Genomic DNA, 20,071 nt, shown 5'->3' with positions numbered 1-20,071 from the left:
TTCGTTTATGGGTAGGTTTCCTTCAAAACCTAGCTGCAGAACATTATTTTATGTGCTCCCAGGACAGAAAATTCTAGAATTTTGCTGTCCTGGGCTCTTGGTGGTGACGTAGGAAGCTACGCCCACGCCGTATAAAGCGGACGTGGCTACGTCATCCCTCACTCGACTTTTCTTCTGCTATGCTGATAGAACGAACTTTAAACTTCCACAGTGTGTGCAGGGTCATATATCTCATAAATTCGGCCGAGAGACTAATTCTTTAGGACCGTGAGATCTCTGGCACACTCTCGAAGCAAAACAGAAGAATATTCTTCTCGAGGAAAAAGCCAAACTACTACACAAGTGAGTTTTAGCCAACTTGTTCCTGCTCGCTCGTTGGAAAAAAGTAGCTCGCGCCTTTTTCTCTCTAGCTAAGCTAGTTTGTTAGCCTAAAGCTATCGATAGTTAGCTTCGCGCTACTAGGCAGCTACGCCTGTGGTATTCTCTTCAAACACACCACGAGGAATATAAACCTGTGGGTGTTAATGACTCGGACTCCTCTCTCGACAAGCAACCATGTCGCTGCCGAGGGAACCCCAGCCAGAGGAAAGACGCCGGCGCCGAACCCAGGTACCGGTTGAAATTCAACAAAAGACCTGCGTCACCTACGGGTGCGGGAACACCATGTCGGGAAGAGACGGCCATCCCGAATGTATGTATTGCCTCGGCATTAGTCACACCCGTGACGTCTTGGAGGAAACCGGTCCCATTTGTCTCCATTGTGAGAAAATGGACGACGATATCCTAGCCAGCAGGCTCAAACGTGTCGAAAAGTATTACGAAGCGTTCAGAGCCCGTGGCTGCCTGGAAAACCATGGGACGGCATGACTGCTGACTCCGCCCCCCCCCATTGCACCTAAAAGACAGAGGATCCCTCTAGCCACGGGCTTCGAGGGCGCCATGAGGCACGCCTGGGACAAACCCCTCCTGATGGTGGAACTTCCCAGGGCCAGCGTGAAGGGGCCCCACGACGTCCCACATCAGAGCCAGGTAGACCTCGCCTTGAACGTCATGCCAAAGATGGACACAGCCATCGCGGCCTACCTGGCCAACCCGGCAGCTCCTGGAGTGGACCACCACTCTGAGGACCCTCAGCTCCTGTCCAGCAGTGTGAAGGAGGCCTCAAAAATAAACAAGTGGCAGTACGGACACATGTCCCTCGCGGCAAGCGCTCTCAACGCAGGAGCACTTCTCCAAGGTTCTACCAAGCGCCTCCTCATTGAGATGGGACAGAAGTCCGCTCCTGTCCTGATGGCGGAACTGCCCGAGGACCTGGCAGAGCTACGCCGCTTGAACCACGAGATGGCTACTCTCCAGAGGAACACCACTCACCACAACGCCAAGGCCATGGCGTGCTCCATCCTCCAGGAGAGATGGCGTTGGGTCGATCAGACCACCGCCATCTCTCTTGAGACAAAGAAGGAGTTTGTGGCTGGAAATATCCACCCAGACAACATGTTTAAGTACGCACTGTCCAAAATGTCAGAGTCCATTCAGCAGCTCGAGGCCTCCACCAAAACCATGAAGGCGCTCGAGCCACTGGCCAACCAGGCTACCCCGGCAGGCCGCTCCAAGGCCAAGAAGGCACCCTGGAAGGCCAAGGCTGACGACAAACCCAGGTCCCAGGACCGGAGCGGAGACAGACAGCGACACCCTGCAGGACGTGGCAGAACAGACCGCCGCACCTCTCCACCGCCCTCCAAGGCCAAGAGCGCTCCCAGGGGCCGAGGCCAGGGGAAGCGCAAATGACCTACCCGGGCCGGGTCATCTTCCCCACATTCAGAGTTCAAGGCCAGAGGGGGGGATCACGGATCTCACCTCAGAGCCTGCGCTAAAGCGCTTAAAATGGGCTGTACACAGTGCTGTGAGCACTGCTGTACAGACCCAGAATGTTGTTCAAATGTGCAATTCACCACATGTGCCTGTTTTAAGTTGTTCAATAAAGAAAACAAAAAAACAAAAACACAAAAAAACAACAATAAAACCAACTCTGAAGGGCAGAAGCCCAGTGGGACAGATAACCCACACTGTGTCAGCAAAAGCTGGCACAGGCCAGAAGCTCCACGCCAAAATGTTCCTTCACTACCAGGAAAATCCACTAGAGGGCGACATTCCACACAAGGTAAGTCTCCCCCTAGGCAGGCGGCAATGCACCACGCTGACGAGCACAGGGAACCCTTTGTCACGTCATCTGTCACAATGGCGGATATCCGGGGCTTCCCCGTGGATCATCCGTACTATTCAGACAGGATACAGACTACAGTTTGCCTCAAAACCGCCCACCTCCAGGAGAATTATTTTCTCAGAGGCGAGCGGGCAGAAAGCCGCCATTCTACAAGAGGAAATCAATTCCTTAATGCAAAAAGGCGCAATCACAGAGGTGTCCCCCGATCAATCAATGAACGGTTTCTACTCCCGTTATTTCTTAGTAAAGAAAAAGGGGGGGGGAATCCGTCCCATTCTAGACCTCAGAGCCTTGAACCGTCACTTGAAAAAGCTGCGATTCAAAATGCTGACACCACCACTCCTCCTGCGCCTAATCCGCGAGGGGGATTGGTTTACGTCAATAGATCTGCAAGATGCATACTTCCACATTCCGATCTACCCCCCGCACAGAAAGTTTCTGCGCTTCGGGTTCAAAGGAAAAGTGTACGAATACACAGTCCTTCCCTTCGGGATGTCTCTGAGTCCGAGAGTTTTCATAAAATGCACCGCGGCAGCTATTGCTCCCCTGCGACAGCAAGGAATCCGTCTCGCAACATATGTGGACGACTGGATTCTACTTGCAAACTCTCCACGAGAAGCACTGTCGCACACACATCGCGTGCTCAGTCACCTCGCCTCGCTCGGGTTCTTAATAAACCACGAGAAGAGTATGCTTATGCCGACGCAGTCAATAGACTTCATAGGCATAACACTGAACTCAATCTCCTACACGGCCCGCCTGAGCCGAGAGAGAATAGAGGCAACATTGCAGTGCGTGGCATCATTCAAAAGGGGACGCTCGATTCCTTTTCATGCATGCCTCCGGATGGCGGGGCTAATGGCCTCAGCGGTCTATTTAATCCGCCTAGCAAGACTACATATGAGACCTTTCCAACAATGGATGGGCTCTCTACATGTACCAATGCACCGCCGCCACCAGAAGGTAACAGTGACATCACAATGCACACTAGCCCTTCAATGGTGGTCAGACAGAAAAACCCTCTCAGAGGGCGTCCCTATGGGAAAGCCTCTGATCAGGAAAGTCGTCACCACAGACGCCAGCATGACAGGCAGGTTTATGGGTGGGGCCACTGCGTGCCCTTCACATAAATTACTTGGAGCTTATGGCGGTCTTCCTCGCTCTGAGACACTTCGAGCAGCGCATCCGGGGTTGCCACGTCCTAGTCAGGACAGACAACACCACCGCCATGTGCTACATCAACAGACAAGGCGGACTCAGGTCCCCTCGTCTTCATCAGCTGGCGCGGAAATTCATCCTGTGGTCCGACACACGCCTTCTCTCTGTAGTAGCGTGTCACGTCCCAGGTCTTCTGAACACAGGGGCAGACCTGCTGTCCAGAGGACCTCTCCGCTACGCAGACTGGTCGCTACATCCCCATGCAGCGTCCCAGGTCTGGAGCAGGTTTGGGAAACCCAGGGTGGACCTCTTTGCCACAGAGGAGAACACGAAGTGTCCCCTCTTCTTCGCAAATCAGGGGACCATCAACATCGGGGCTAGACGCTCTGTCACACCGATGGCCCAAAACCCTTCTCTACGCCTTTCCCCCGCTGTCCCTCATCAGCCCCACTCTGGACAGAGTGAGGACTCAGGGTCTGACGGTGCTCCTAATAGCCCCGTCCTGGGGGGTCTGGAGGTCGGAAATAACCCCCCTCCTCTACGACCAGCCGTGGAAAATTCCTCTTCGAGCGGATCTCCTCTCCCAAGCGAGAGGGGAGATCTTTCACCCTCACCCCCAGGACCTAGACGTCTGGCCCGTCAAAGGGTGATGTTGACTGCAGTGGGCCTACCTCTGAACGTTATCGAAACAATTCAAAAAGGCAGGGCCCAGTCAACTAGGGACCGTTACGACACAGCCTGGCGCGTCTTCGAGCAGTGGTGCTCACGAAGACCAGACCAAGTTGTCCCCTACCAGGCCTCAGTGATCCACGTCCTGACGTTCCTACGGGAGCTCCTAGACAACGGTCTAGGCCTCTCCTCAGTCAAGGTCCACCTGGCAGCAATTTCCGCCTGCCACCCGGGCCTTGATAACCAGACGGTGTGGAAACACCCGCTGGTAAAACAGTTCAAAAAAAAAAAAAAAAAAAAATAAAAAAAAAAAAAAAAAAAAATATGAAGGGTGTACGCAGGGAACACAGGACATGCAGATCCCTTGTCCCCTCGTGGGATTTGTCCCTGGTTCTAAAGGCTCTGGCTACAGCACCTTTTGAACCACTACAAACAGTGAGCCTCAAGCTCCTAACCTTGAAGGTGGCTCTCCTGATCGCCCTCACGACGGCGAAAAGGGTCAGCGACCTACATGCGCTCTCGATCTCTCCAGACTGCATGAGGTTCAATGAGGGGTCGACCAACGTCACCCTAAAAGCAAACCCCACCTTCATTCCCAAAAACGCTCTCTCAGTGTGTGTACCAGTGAACCTTCAGGCTTTCCACCCCCCGCCGTTCGCCTCTGACGAGGACAGGAGGCTTAACTGCCTCTGCCCAGTCAGAGCCTTACGCATATACGTGGATAGACTGGCTCCCTTCAGACAAGGAAGCCAACTCTTTGCGTCCTGGGGTGCCAGGACCAAAGGAAAGCCTGTCACGAAGGTCACTATCTCCAACTGGATAGTGGAAGCCATACGTCTGGCCTACACTAGCCAAGGAGTGGATTCCCCTCAAGCCCTGAGGGCCCACTCCACGAGAGGCGTGGCAGCTTCCTGGGCACTCTACAAGGGTGTCTCTATTCAGGAAGTCTGCACAGCAGCAAGCTGGTCTACACCCTCGACTTTCGCTACATACTATAACCTAGATGTGGCTGCGCCTTCGTTAGCGCACGCAGTCTTGGGCGCAGCGGCTCAGTAGAACATCAGGGCAGCATAGCGCCGCCTCCTGTTCTCCACAAGGACTAGGTTCTGGACCTAAAAGGGTCCGAGCCCCTCCCAAAAGACTTACCTGGGACCCACTGGAAGTTCAGGGAGTTCACGGGAGTTCATAAAGTCCCATAAACGAAAGGTATTTCGTGAAATTTCTATTTAATACAACGTTAAAGGTTACTTTAGTAACCACGGTTGTATAAATAAATTGAACGAAATACCTTTCGTGGAACGCCCTTCTGTTCTCTATAGCAGAAGAAAAGTTCCGAATGAGGGATGACGTAGCCACGTCCGCTTTATACGGCGTGGGCGTAGCTTCCTACGTCACCCCCAAGAGCCCAGGACAGCAAAATTCTAGAATTTTCTGTCCTGGGAGCACATAAAATAATGTTCTGCAGCTAGGTTTTGAAGGAAACCTACCCATAAACGAAAGGTATTTCGTTCAATTTATTTATACAACCGTGGTTACTAAAGTAACCTTTAACGTTACTGACAATGAAATGTGCTCCGTTATTATGTTAAGCGTCCCCAAGCTTTCTGTTACCACGGGCCGGCTGACAGTGTGTCTTTTGACTCTGTGTGTGTGTGTGTGTGTGTGCGTGTGTGCAATGGTTTGCTGCTGCTGTTTCTCCTCCTGCTGCTGCAAACATGAAGCCCAACACACACCGGCTCCGTCCGCCGCGCCGCGTCGCGCCGCGTCGCGCCTCGTCGCGCCGCGTCGCGCCGCGTCGCCTATAGAATCAAGCCCGACACACACCGTCTGCGACCGCCGCGCGTACCGCCGCAGCACAGTATTGCCGCGCGCCATAGCCGCACGGCAACACCAACAGGACGCGGCGCGCTACCACGCGGCTGGGGAGTTTTGTTGACTATATTCCATTGCCACGCCCACGGATAGCCGGGTGGAGGCCGCGCGGCAACGCCTGGAATATAGAACAGCGTTGCATCGGCGCGGCGGACGCAGCCGATGTGCGATAGGTTCATTGAAAATAATGGAGGCGGCGACGCGCGGGGGACGCAGCCGAGAGAGAGAGAGAGAGAGAGAGAGAGAGAGAGAGAGAGAGATATGCAGGGGAGGGCCTCTCGTGTGTGTGTGACTGACCACTGACCAGTTGTCTTAAGTTCTGAGCCAATTTGTGTCTTTAATTAGACAGTATTGTCTACCAGTTGTCTTGTCTGAAGTTGTTTTTGAGGTCCAAAAAGTTTACTGTTGAGGTTCAATAAATATTATATTGAAGTTGAAGTTTATTTCTCCCTCATGGCAAAAGGTTATGTCTTACAGATTCCTTTCTGCCGGCCTGACACCTAGAGGTACCTAGAGGTACCCAGGGACCTCTGGAAGGCACACCTCTGATGGGTGTGGTTTAGTCTTAAGGGGTGTGTTTTTTTCACCCACTGTGTAATATAATAAACGGACAGTAGGTGGCAGTAGGACAGAGGCCAGAGCAACTATACATCCCAGCTTGCAAATTAACCAAGTAATAAAAGAAAAACATGCTGCAAAACGCTTTAATATATAGATATGCCAGGGACCCCCATTTGAAGAGATATGCCAGGGATTCCCCATTTGAAGAGATATGCCAGGGACCCCCATTTGAAGAGATATGCCAGGGACCCCCATTAGAAGAGATATGCCAGGGACCCCCATTTGAAGAGATATGCCAGGGACCCCCATTTGAAGAGATATGCCAGGGACCCCCATTAGAAGAGATATGACAGGGACCCCCATTTGAAAAGATATGCCAGGGACCCCCATTTGAAGAGATATGCCAGGGACCCCCATTTGAAGAGATATGCCAGGGACCCCCATTTGAAGAGATATGCCAGGGACCCCCATTTGAAGAGATATGCCAGGGACCCCCATTTGAAGAGATATGCCAGGGACCCCCATTTGAAGAGATATGCCAGGGACCCCCATTTGAAAAGATATGCCAGGGACCCCCATTTGAAGAGATATGCCAGGGACCCCCATTTGAAAAGATATGCCAGGGACCCCCATTTGAAGAGATATGCCAGGGACCCCCATTTGAAGAGATATGCCAGGGACCCCCATTAGAAGAGATATGTCAGGGACCCCCATTTGAAGAGATATGCCAGGGACCCCCATTTGAAAAGATATGCCAGGGACCCCATTACCCCCACTTTAGCCATATAGCTACACAAGCTTGTGATCTTGTAGATCTGCTATTTTCTAAAAATTATATATATTTGAAAATTTGCAATGATACATTATGCATAAAGTGTAATTTCTACTTTTGTTACTTTTGTACTTTTACTCAAGTAAATGTTGCATTACGAACTTTTACTTGTAATTACCAAAGTAGTACTTTTAGTACTTTTTCCAAGGGTATTTGTTTTCTCTTTAAAACAATTCTGGGGTCTACTCAGGTTTTTGAGTGAAGCCCATACAGTTGCTCAAGTTAATTATTAAGGTGCTAAATGAAAGAATAATTACATGTCTTTCTTGCAAGGCAGTTCGTAATCCCCCGCCCCCCCACCAAACAAAGAGTTAATTTGGCCTAGTTCTGTGTGTATAGGGTTTCCGGTTGGTGTTTTAGTGTTTATCCCATTTTTCAAGGTCTTGGTTTGCTAATGGCCCCCAGATCTCACAACCATAAGTCTGCTCATCATGTTTTAGGTGAACTAGATACCATTATTTACAATCAACTCTCAATTCTTATATCGATCAATTCCAAACAAAGCAAACCTAGTGAAAAAAACTAAACAAACCCAAAAAAGCAACCAGTTCCACTCACCACTTGAGCCCTATCAGCTCTTTTCAAAAATGAATGGTGAAAGAATGCCCAAATCAGCAACCAAGCCAGTATTTTACAGGGGAAACTAGCAAAATTCCTTTATAATAAGCAGAACTGGCAACACTGCAATCCAGCACTACAGGCTACTTTGCATAGGCAAAAATAATGTTTAACAACTATACACAATTTGGCCATTTTAAAATAGCGTGCGATGTAGTGTGAGCTTGTGGATCTTCTATTTTCAAAATAATTTTATATATTTGAAAACTTGAAATGAGACAGAAAATGTAAATTAAATTCAATTCAAAGGAGCTTTATCGGCATGAGAAAACGTACGTTTACATTGCACTCAAACTCTATTTCCTGCTTTGAACTCCTTTCCTTTTTTTACTTGTAAAACTGATGTAACAGCTTCTGATTCTGAGAGACAGAGGACGTTTTTTTTATCCTTTATTGTCAACAGCAGATCTACATTTCCACAACACACATTATGTGTGTGTGTTACTGCTTTGGGGACTCACTCTCTCTCTCTCAACCCCCCTCCCCCTATATGCCCGGTCTGTGAGGTGTGAAGATACGAGATCTGCTCCCAGGCCTTTTCAGTGTCTATTCTTTGTCCAGAAAGAGAGAGAGAGAGAGAGAGAGATGAACAAGGTTCCTTTTCAAGCAAAAAAGTAAAAAGACTTTCACTAATGCTTATTGTAGAACTTTACACAAATGTAATGTACTTATTCTTCAGTGGTGTAAAAAGTACAAATGTTTTACTTGAGTAAAAGTATCAATACTGCAATAGAACAATTTTGTTACAAGTAAAAGTTTGTAATTCACCATTTATTTGAGTAAAAGTAAAAAGCCAGAGGTTCCGGCATGGTGGGGGTGGGGAAATGTTTTTTATTTTATTTTTCTATCAACTACAAATTAACACTGGCATAAAATAAACTACAAACTGAATTGCTCACTCTTCACCAAAGATGGCAAATTCTCTCTCTCTCTCTCTCTCTCTCTCTCTCTCTCTCTCTCTCTCTCTCTCGGCTGGAGACTGGCTGTGTTCAGTTCTCACCACTGATATAAAACATTTCCCCACCCCCAGCAGATTGCTGCATTCCCCAGGTTCTATGTTCCCCACCATGCAAAAAAAGGTTCTTTATTCCCCACGTAGAATAAACCTAAACCAGAAACATAACCTAGTCATTTTAGTAATTCTAGTAAGACTAAAAGTATTTTAGCAACATAGTCTTAGTGTTACTTTTAGTAGCAAATTCAGATTTAAGCTTAACAATCCATTGAACGTTAGGCCTGCCTAGGCAATTATAGTATCTAGTCTTAGCCAACAAAAAAATTACACTGGCTTAAAATAAACTAAAACATAATTGCTCAGCCTCTTCAACAAAGATGGCAAAAACAAACCTTCTTTGTTCTGTACTTATACATACAATTGTATAGTACAAAAACTTTTGTTACTATTGCAAACCAGCACTATAGGCTACTTTGCATGATCTACAAGCTCATAATGTGGCACAACACGACATATTGTGAGCTTGTAGATCCGCTATTTTCAAATAGTCTACTATACTGAGGAAGTGGTTAATGCATTTTTTTGGCGTACAAATACAATATTTGCCTCTGAGATGTAGTGGAGTAGAAGTAAAAGTATTGGAATTCATGAATACTAAAGTAAAGTACAAATGCCTCAAAATTGTACAGTACTTAAGTAAATGCACTTACTTTCCACCACTGTGGAATGGTGAGTGACTTTCTTAATATCATTTAAATATAAAAACTTAAATTAATAGGTTTACCATGCATGCCAAAATAGGATTTTTTCAATGGTTTTGTGATGTCATCAGGAGTAAGTCAGTAACAGTTTATATTTACCCCTGACTGTCACTAGGCTCTTTGAATATGCTTTCTCGGGGTGGCCAAATGGAGACCTTTTCTTAAAGGATCGGTTCGCCACTATTATATGGCCTTTGTCATGCTTTAGTATGATATCAGTTCATGAAAACAATAAAAATGGGTGCCTGCCATGCAATGGCAGAAACACAGGTTGAAATCCGCAACACATACTTAAAGGGACACTTCACCCTTTTTGCTAAAAAATATATGTTAATGACGTTTAGAAGCTTTAGAACACTTTCCTGGGGGGCTTTATGTGTGTAATATGTGGTTTTAGATATTTTAGATTGTAGCAGTGAGCCTGTTGTCTCTGATGTCATGGACACTGGGCTCACTTCCTTCCTGGACTACATGTTGTCTCAGTAAGACAACTCTCCCCCTATCCTCAAGGAGGAGCAGTGCACCAAAGAATTATGGGAATTGTAGTCCAGGAAGGTAGTGAGACCAGTGTCCATGACATCAGAGACAACAGGCTCACTGCTACAATCTAAAATAACTAAAACCACATATTACACACATAAATACCCCCAGGAAAGTGATCTAAAGCTTCTAAACGTCATTAACATATATTTTTTTGCAAAAAGGGTGAAGTGTCCCTTTAATAATAATAATCGTAGTCAAGACACGAAACTTTGACGTCTACGGCCGGCCGCACGGTTTACCAAAGCCCCACAATATATACATCGAAACGTGCGGCTCGGCCGGGAATGGTGTGCTTGTGCTTTTCTTTCCGTTTTGGGTTACCGTACCGACGTAATTCGCAATAAACAACGTGAAAAATGCCCCATGCAAAGTCAATGGGGAAACGCGGGTAAAAACAGAAAACGACACGTTACTTTGGAGCCACATTGCTCTGGCATACTGTTACGTAGAAACTGGTTCAGACGGAATTCGAATACGTTGCACGGTTTGCCCGCTATCGCAGTTCAAAGTGTGTGTGGTCTGAGCAAAAATCTCGACTCACAGTGTCGCACGGCCAGAGAGAGAGCGGGTCAGAGGGACAAGCCAATGTGAAGACTGTAGCGAAATTCTCCGAACAAATCGTCCTCACGGCCAAAATATTAACTTTACACGCATGGGTTTCGGTAATTTTGTAGCCACACTCGTCCTCTTTCACCCAATGTCACAACCACAGCCCAGATTCATACGGTACGTGAACTACAGCCCTGAAAGCGACAGGTGTACCATCATAATGTGTCATGAAACTACATGTTAAATGCCTGAATGAGTCAGCATTTTTTTCATCACAAACACAATTTCTTAACTCGCTCGTATAACCACATCACAACAAAAATCGCATTCGACTTTTACTTTTTGCGATAGAGCAATTTGTTCGGACATACGTTCTCTCACTGAGTCAGTGTGCTTTAAACTTTCAATAGTGGTTGCATTCGCATAGACTCAGCTCAGCTGAAATTGATACTTTGTTAATGATTCAAGGTCAAGTTGACCACCTCTCACACACACGCACACACGAACGCACACGCACGCACATGCTCAAATGTGCACGCACACACACACATTGAAAGTCAATGAAAACAATCGGGGAAACACGTAACTCTGTCATTTCTCAACCGTTTCAGAAGCGGGGCGGCTCGCCGGAACCTGGCCGCCCCCCCTGAACGAAACCAAATGGACCCTTACAGCTCAGACATCTTAGCATTAGCATGTTAGCATTAGCATGTTAGCATCTTAGCATTAGCATGTTAGCATTATCATATTAGCATGTTAGGATTAGCATGTTAGCATTAGCATGTTAGCATATTAACATTAGCATGTTAGCATTAGCATGTTATCATGTTAGCATTAGCATGATAGCATTAACATGTTAGCATTAGCATGTTAGCATTAGCATGTTAGCATTAGTATGTTATCATGATAGCATTAGCATGTTAGCATTAGCATGTTAGCATGATAGCATGTTAGCATTAGCATGTTAGCATGATAGCATTAGCATGTTAGCATTAGCATGTTAGCAGCATGTTAGCATTTTAGCATTAGCATGTTAGCATTAGCATGTTAGAATTAAAATGTTAGCATGCTAGCATGTTAGCATGTTAGTATTAGCATGTTAGCATGTTAGAATTAGAATGTTGGTGGCAACGTAATGCGCAATAACTAAGACAAAATACCCCATTGAAAGTCAATGGGGAGACCTGGCTCACATATAACCAAATGGACCCTTCTGAGAGGCTAAATGTCATCAAATGGTGGTCCATGGCTCAAATGCTGCACAGACTTGGCAAGCTTCAGGCACCCAGAAAAATGTCTTGAAATTTTGTTTCTAGTTAAGTATGTGTTGCGGATTTCAACCTGTGTTTCTGCCATTGCATGGCAGGCACCCAGAATTATAGATATTATTTTGTAAAATGACAACCATCTGTGCTAACTTTTTCTGTTTAGAGGACTATGAAAAACTGGAATTTTGTTTTAGCAGACTTTTTATGCAAAGCGTGGGAAAATGCAATATTGAAGCAATGATATGGTGTGTCCTGTAAGTCCATGTGGGCTGGGCGCCTTTGGTGCATGACACAAAAATAAAGTATCTATCTATCTTAGGCCCTAGCAACCACCTATTAGGCCCTAGCAACCACCTGTTAGGCCCTAGCAACCACCTGTTAGGCCCTAGCAACACTGTTTAACCCTAAAAACAGAACAACATCGCTACAGTCCATTCACCTCCACTCACTGTTGATGTTCAATGTTCAAAAAACAACAACCCCCCTGAACCCCCTCGCGAGCTTCCGATCGAACACGAGGGCCGCACAAGTCCGACTCGGACTCTTTTCTTTTGCGGTAGCGCTGTAGGCCTGACTGTTGTTTTCCTTTTTTACAGTAACAACTACAACGCTGTCTACTACACAAGGTAAACTACCTCTACACTAGAGAATACAAGTTTTGTGTGAACACAAACATTGCTTAATGATTGACTGATCATCCCATAGACATATTTTAGACTGATAGCCGACTAGGCTAATATCGGTATGTCACTGGGCTAAAAGTGTACGTTTTTTAGAGGTCTAAGCTTAGACTCTATAGCCGTCTGATAGACGTCTAATAGACGTTGACTGCTAGACTTCCCATCTAATCTTAGCCCCTTAAATAACCACTATTAGTTCGTTTAAAACTAGTCTATATTTTAGACGTCAGAGTCTAGACGTTGTTTAGACATATAGTAAACGTCTAGATATTAAAGGCTACTCATACTAAATAGACTTTTAAACAATATCTACTCAATATATACACTATGCATTTAAAAAAATCTAATTATTCACAAGAAATCAGTATTGCTCCACATATTGTTGACCCAACTTACCTTGATGCAATCCCAGGATGTTCGGACAATTTGGTTAGTTTGGCTTCAGTTTAACACTCATGTCATGTTTATTTTAACACTGGATATAATTAAAATATGTATACACTGTTCCACATTAAAACAAATCAAACTTCAAATATAAAAAACAAGTTACTGCAATGTCAACTGCAAAACATTTGGTTTGGATTTAAAACAACAGACACGTGTGATTTTTTTTTTATGTTATACTTTAGCTATTGAAAAATAGCAGATCTACAAGCTCATAGCGCGGCACGAGCTTGTAGATCTGCTATTTTTGAAAAATCGTGAAAATGCAGCACAAATCTTTGAATATATATTCTTTCAGAATGAACATTTTTAACTCAAATCTTTGCTTCTGAGGGGTTCCTGGAATAACATATTTTCAGATGAGGGTTGGCAGCCAATTACATATCATTTTTGGGGTCCTTGACATGAAATATGGAGCACCAATGATACAGAAACATGAGGTATGGAATATGAATTTAGAAGACGTTTAAATAAATTTCGACGTCAGGCCTAAACTTTATCCATGGAAAACAGCATACAAGCTCACTGATCGAGTGCCACGCTACGAGCTTGGAGATCTGCTAGTTGTGTGTGCATCACAGCAAACGTTTTTAACTCTTATCTTTGACCCAGAAGAAAAATTAAGATTCCTGGAACAACATTTTCCATGGCCAAATATAGTGTCAATATATATATATATATATTAGTGGCCAAATATATATATTTATGGGGGTCTTTGACATTAAATAGACAAAAACTAAAGAAGGGAAAGGACTTGAAATGAGATATAATTATATATATTTGGCCACTGACCCCCATCTGAAAATGTTGTTCCTGGGACCTAGAATCTGGAGAATATGTGACATTTTTCTGTCTGGATCGATGTTTTCTTTAGAAATAAGGCCTTAAAACTCATTAAGCTCTGAGTTTTACAAAGAAAACATAGAACAAGTGCATTGAGACTGAGGCAGGTAATATCACAGTCCATGGAAGGAAAGAAACATGCACAGTTGAGACCAGGAAGTTGTACATGCACAAAATGTGCACAAAACTGTGCATGTTCCTTTCCTTCCATGAAGCAACATGGTGTCGCCCGTACGGTCTTTGCTTCTCCGGCCTCTGTTGCACCTGGGGCCTGTTTCATGAAGCTTGGATTAACTAATCCAGGATTTAGGCCAAAACCAGGCTTTTTAAATCCTGGTCTTTACAGCCTGGTTTATTCCGTTCCACTAAAGCCAAGCGAGGCTCAGAATTGGCGGATTTGGCGAGCCGGGATCAGCAAGCCTGGCTTAATAGACAGCCTGGCTTTTTGTCTCTAGGTATTATGGCAGTTTGCATCCTTAATAGTTGCATTACTGCCCCCTTCTGTATATCTCTGTATCTTTACTAATCTATTCAAGATGTACTGATACAAGGACTTAAGCTTCTAAAATAAATACTGCTGCTGTAATTAAAGAGAGAACAAGAACATGCATACTCTCAATAGTGGATCGACTGAATGATTAACTACCCCAAAAATATAGTTTACATTTTACCACTACTATTAACTTAAAACAGAATTCTTAATATTGTAAGCATAATGATATTGTGGCATTGTGATATTTGGCCATAACTCCCTCCTCTGAGGGAGCTACCTTTGGGGAAGGGGGTTGTTGTCCAGACAGGGGCCAGACTGGTGAACTGTGGGTCATGGGTCCAATAGTGGGTGAAACGTTACAATGGAAATATGTTGTAAAACAATGAGTAATGGTAATATTTAGTTCACTTTTACAAAAAATAATATAATATAATAATTATTCTTAACCGTGCACTTGCACGACAGCAAACCTATTCTGGGGAACATTCAACAAAAGCAGCTGATCTACAAGCTCACAAGCTGTCATGATGTTGTGCAGCCTATATATTTTGGTTATTTGATTTTATATAGTGCTTAAATTAGTCCTTTAATGCAGACGGATACAAATAAGGCAACATAAACCCATAATAATTAAATAAGTCTGGAAAACATCATTGGTTTGTGATCAGTTTGACTGCTTAATGAACAGTAAAGACATCAGGATTAGGTTAAACCTGGCTGTTAGCCTGGTCCGGAGCAGGCTAAATCCAAAGCATTAGTTTCCATGGTAACTAATGTAGCATCACTTTCATGAAACCGAAACAAGCCTCAACATATCCAGGTTAACTGGTTAAATTAATCTGGCAAGATTAACCAGCTTTCATGAAACCGATTAATCGCTGATCCAGGATATATTAAACCACCATATGTGTTAAATCCCGGCTTAATCTCTAATCCAAGTTTCGTGAAACAGGCCCCAGGAAAGGTCTTACGAACAGCTTCTGCAATAAAAACAACACAAATACCAATTATTATGTTAGAATTCTAGAATAAGGCATTGTAATGACATACAACAAGGTCCCACATAAGACTGAATGCGAGCAGACTTGAGAAAGAGTCAATTCACAGAAAAAAAGGTTAACTGAATCAGACTAATAATGTGGGAAGTAGCCTATAGACAATTCCTTTGCACCCAAAATATGGGTGTGACTAGCCCTGGAACATGACTCTCGTATTCATACGAGAGTCATGACGTAACTTCACCCTGGTTTTTGCGAACGCTACATTTACAAATAATTAAAAAATATAAACATTCGCATTTCAAATATAAAGTACTCACAAAGTGTCCCACGGGTGTGTGTTAGTAGCAGCTCCAGCGATTAGAATTTCTGCATCCCGCGTTGTTTAATAAAAAGCATTTTTATCCGAGGTGTTATTTTGCCATTGGCTTTCAACTACGCGCCCCTATCGGTCGGGAGGAGGGTGGCACTCGGTGTGTTCGATATACGTAGGCTGACCGCCCTGCCAATACAGACTAATAGGCGAGTGCGCTCCCGGTGTGCAACTGTGGATTTCCCAAACGAACCCCGTTTGAAAAAAGTAGCCGGGGAGCTCGGACAAAAATGCTTTTTATTAAACAACGCGGGACGCAGCAATTCTAATCGCTGGCGCTGCTACTAACTAACACCCGTGGGACACTTTGTGAGTACTTTAAATTTGAAATCTGAATGTTTATATATACGGAAATCTTGTAAATGCAGCGAGTGCCAAAAACAGGGCAAAGTTACTGCATGACTGTCATGATAATCATAATGGCAGTCATGTTCCAGGGCTAGGGTGTGACCAGCTTAGTGAATTGGGCCCAATGCCTTAAAGTATTCAGTAAATAAATAAAGAATTGAGATTTTTTAAGTTACTCTCATTTTTTATGTAGCCAAATTCAAATTTCTTCCCAAAGAATATAAACTTTAAGCATTATAATCATGCTTGTTTATAATATGTACAACATTTTCCAATAAATTAATAGCAGCTAAAATAGCTGATCTAGAAGCCATAATGTGTCACAATTGTAACTGCATTATGCCCTAATCCACAATACTCATTCTCCATGCAACACAAAACTCCTTGCAACCATTAACCCCAATAGCAGTTTCAGTGGAGTAGTGGTAAAAGTATTTAGTAAGTATTTAGATCTGAGATGCAGTGGAGTAGAAGTAAAAGTATTTAGTAAGTATTTAGATCTGAGATGCAGTGGAGTAGAAGTAAAAGTATTTAGTAAGTATTTAGATCTGAGATGCAGTGGAGTAGAAGTAAAAGTATTTAGTAAGTATTTAGATCTGAGATGCAGTGGAGTAGAAGTAAAAGTATTGGAAATTGAAAATGCTCACGTAAACTACAAACACCTTAAAATTGTACTTAAGCACTGTACTTAAGTAAATGTACTTTACACCACTGTGAAGAAATCATTATTTTTTTTACTATTTAATTTGTGTTTTTTCGCTGTTTGTTCTGAAACGCCAGTGTCCTGTTTTAGAATGATGTCATGATGTGTTAAGGGTATAGGCCTATTTGAAAATAGCAGATCTACAAGCGCACAATGTGGCACAATGTGAGGCCTTGTGAGCATTGTAGATCGGCTTTTTTCAAAAGATTGCATTTTGAAAACTTGAAACGGGACATTTCTGCACTTTTACTCTTGGTTCTTTAAAGTGTTAGATCAGATGTGTGGACTAGATTAACCCATTCTGACCTGAGATCAGATTCATACGAGGTTTCCACTGGACACACGCTGGTCTGACGAACCCATTCTGACCTGAGATCAGATTCTAAAAATGTCAGTCGTTCTTCGATTCTTTTCAAAAATAGCAGACCTACAAGCTCATATCGCGCCACTCGGTGGCGCGATACGAGCTTGTAGGTAGTTCTGTAGTAGTAGTTCTGATTGGTTGAGTCCCGTGGTGAAAGTTGTGCTCTGGTTTTGGTGAATATTAAGTAGTTCTGGTCATTTGGTGGTGGTGGGGGTTTGGGGTTCACTCATTGAAAAAAGATCACACCTGTGTGAAGTGAGTGGTGCAACTCCGTGTGGGGGCCCCCCGGAAGTTCCAGACCCACAGGACCAAGGCCCGGTTCCGGCGAGCCGCCCCACGTCCGAAACGCTAGATAAATGACAGAGTTACCGTGTGGGGGTCCCTCTACTGTACTGTACTGTCACTGTACTGTACTGGCACACCCAAAATCACCATATATACAGTTAATATGTGCATGTGTGTTTGTGTGTGTGTTAGGTTGCACACAGGTGGTGAAAAACAACCCTGCTATTTCACAACGTTGGTTCAACTTTGACCTCTCTGTCACATGATGGAACTATTTGTTTGTGCTGCTTCTGGTGTACTGATACTGTCTGTCTGTCTGTCTGTCTGTCTGTCTGTCTGTCTGTCTGTCTGTCTGTCTGTCTGTCTGTCTGTCTGTCTGTCTGTCTGTCTGTCTGTCTGTCTGTCTGTCTGTCTGTCTGTCTGTCTGTCTGTCTGTCTGTCTGTCTGTCTGTCTGTCTGTCTGTCTGTCTGCCTGCCTGCCTGTCGTGTGGACTGTATGGATTGGATAGATGATCAGATGATAATATATAATCTTTATTCCTTGGGTAAATCCCTGTCCTGACTTCTGTTTGATTGATTGATTGAGATATTTATTAACAGTTTGCAGAATTACAGTAGGCTACATTTCAAGCAAAAACTCAATACAAAGAATGTTAACTGTGAGTGGACGACCCAATTAAGCATTACACTTGTTTACAACAGGGTTCAGAAAAGAAAAGAAACATATACAGTGAGGGGAAAAAGGGGGAGGGGGGGGGGGGGGGATTCAGATTTTACGGGGGCCAGTTTCGAATTGCAGCCTGTGTCATGGTAGCTATATTAGCCCAATGTGTGTGCGTGTGCATGCGTGTGCGAGCGGAGAGAGACGCAGAGAGAGAGTACAGGCCAGTGGTCCCCAAACCTTTCCATGTCAAGGACCCTCAAATTGACACTAATTAGCCCACAGACCCCCATTTGAAGAGATATGCCAGGGACCCCATAGATTTTAAGAATCTAGCAGTGTCACAGACAGCCAGTGTGACATGCATTAGTCCATGGACCCCCATTTGATGGCATTTATGTCTCTGGGACCCCCCATTTATATTGTAAAATCAATGTTAATTAACTCTGAGAGTGTACAAACTATCATTTAGCTGGGGACCCCCTGGAACTCTCTCAAGGACCCCTGGGGGTCCCCATAACCCACTTTGGAAACCACTTTCCATAAGCTGTAGATCGGCTATTTTGGGAGAAGAGATGGAACGTAAATATAACATTGCTGTGGTTATGATGAAATAAATATAATTTTGTCTCATCTTGGTAGCCCACCAGAATGCAATTCAGCTAGATATAGCTGATTCTGACACCTGATTCTTTTGCGCCTCCCAGTGGCACAACCATAACATTGCACATCATATAGAACAGTGCAGTATTACATACAAGTGAGGACATCAAATCTCAACAATATTAGCCCAATGTTGCTGTTAGTCTATAAAACCAACTCATTTCACTTGAATAGTGAAATAATAGAAACTTTTGGACCTTGTGCGCTCTGTGTGTGTGTGTGTGTGTGTGTGTGTGTGTGTGTGTGTGTGTGTGTGTGTGTGTGTGTGTGTGTGTGTGCGTGTGCGTGTGTGTGTGCGTGTGCATGCGTGTGCGCGTGCGTGCATGCACGGAGAGTGACGGAGAGTTCATTATTTCATGAAAATCAAGATTTAATGTCCAATCTCGCTGCAGCCCACGTAGGGTGGGCTACATGGGTATCAGTCTAAAATACGTCTATTAGACGTATTTTAGACTGATAGCCGACTAGGCTAATATCGGTATGTCACTGGGCTAAAAGTGTACGTTTTTTAGAGGTCTAAGCTTAGACTCTATAGCCGTCTGATAGACGTCTAATAGACGTTGACTGCTAGACTTCCCATCTAATCTTAGCCCCTTAAATAACCACTATTAGTTCGTTTAAAACTAGTCTATATTTTAGACGTCAGAGTCTAGACGTTGTTTAGACATATAGTAAACGTCTAGATATTAAAGGCTACTCATACTAAATAGACTTTTAAACAATATCTACTCAATATATACACTATGCATTTAAAAAAATCTAATTATTCACAAGAAATCAGTATTGCTCCACATATTGTTGACCCAACTTACCTTGATGCAATCCCAGGATGTTCGGACAATTTGGTTAGTTTGGCTTCAGTTTAACACTCATGTCATGTTTATTTTAACACTGGATATAATTGAAATATGTATACACTGTTCCACATTAAAACAAATCAAACTTCAAATATAAAAAACAAGTTACTGCAATGTCAACTGCAAAACATTTGGTTTGGATTTAAAACAACAGACACGTGTGATTTTTTTTTTAATGTTATACTTTAGCTATTGAAAAATAGCAGATCTACAAGCTCATAGCGCGGCACGAGCTTGTAGGTCTGCTATTTTTGAAAAATCGTGAAAATGCAGCACAAATCTTTGAATATATATTCTTTCAGAATGAACATTTTTAACTCAAATCTTTGCTTCTGAGGGGTTCCTGGAA

The 20,071-nt window shown here is 44.1% G+C and overlaps 1 protein-coding gene across 1 annotated transcript in view; it reads left to right on the top strand.

Moving 5' to 3' along the window:
* Nucleotides 1-20,071, top strand: part of LOC310862519 (plasminogen-like) — a 95,776-nt gene that overhangs the window by 21,213 nt on the left and 54,492 nt on the right. Inside the window, exon 7 of the mRNA XM_083770456.1 lies at nucleotides 12,607-12,636. Within this exon, the coding sequence (XP_083626582.1) occupies nucleotides 12,607-12,636 (30 nt within the window). The remainder of the gene's footprint in view (nucleotides 1-12,606; nucleotides 12,637-20,071) is intronic.

The sequence above is a fragment of the Protomyctophum parallelum genome, assembly GCF_964188405.1.
Source record: "Protomyctophum parallelum genome assembly, chromosome: 8".
Classification (NCBI taxonomy): domain Eukaryota; kingdom Metazoa; phylum Chordata; class Actinopteri; order Myctophiformes; family Myctophidae; genus Protomyctophum; species Protomyctophum parallelum.
This window is presented reverse-complemented; position numbering and strand designations above follow the sequence as displayed.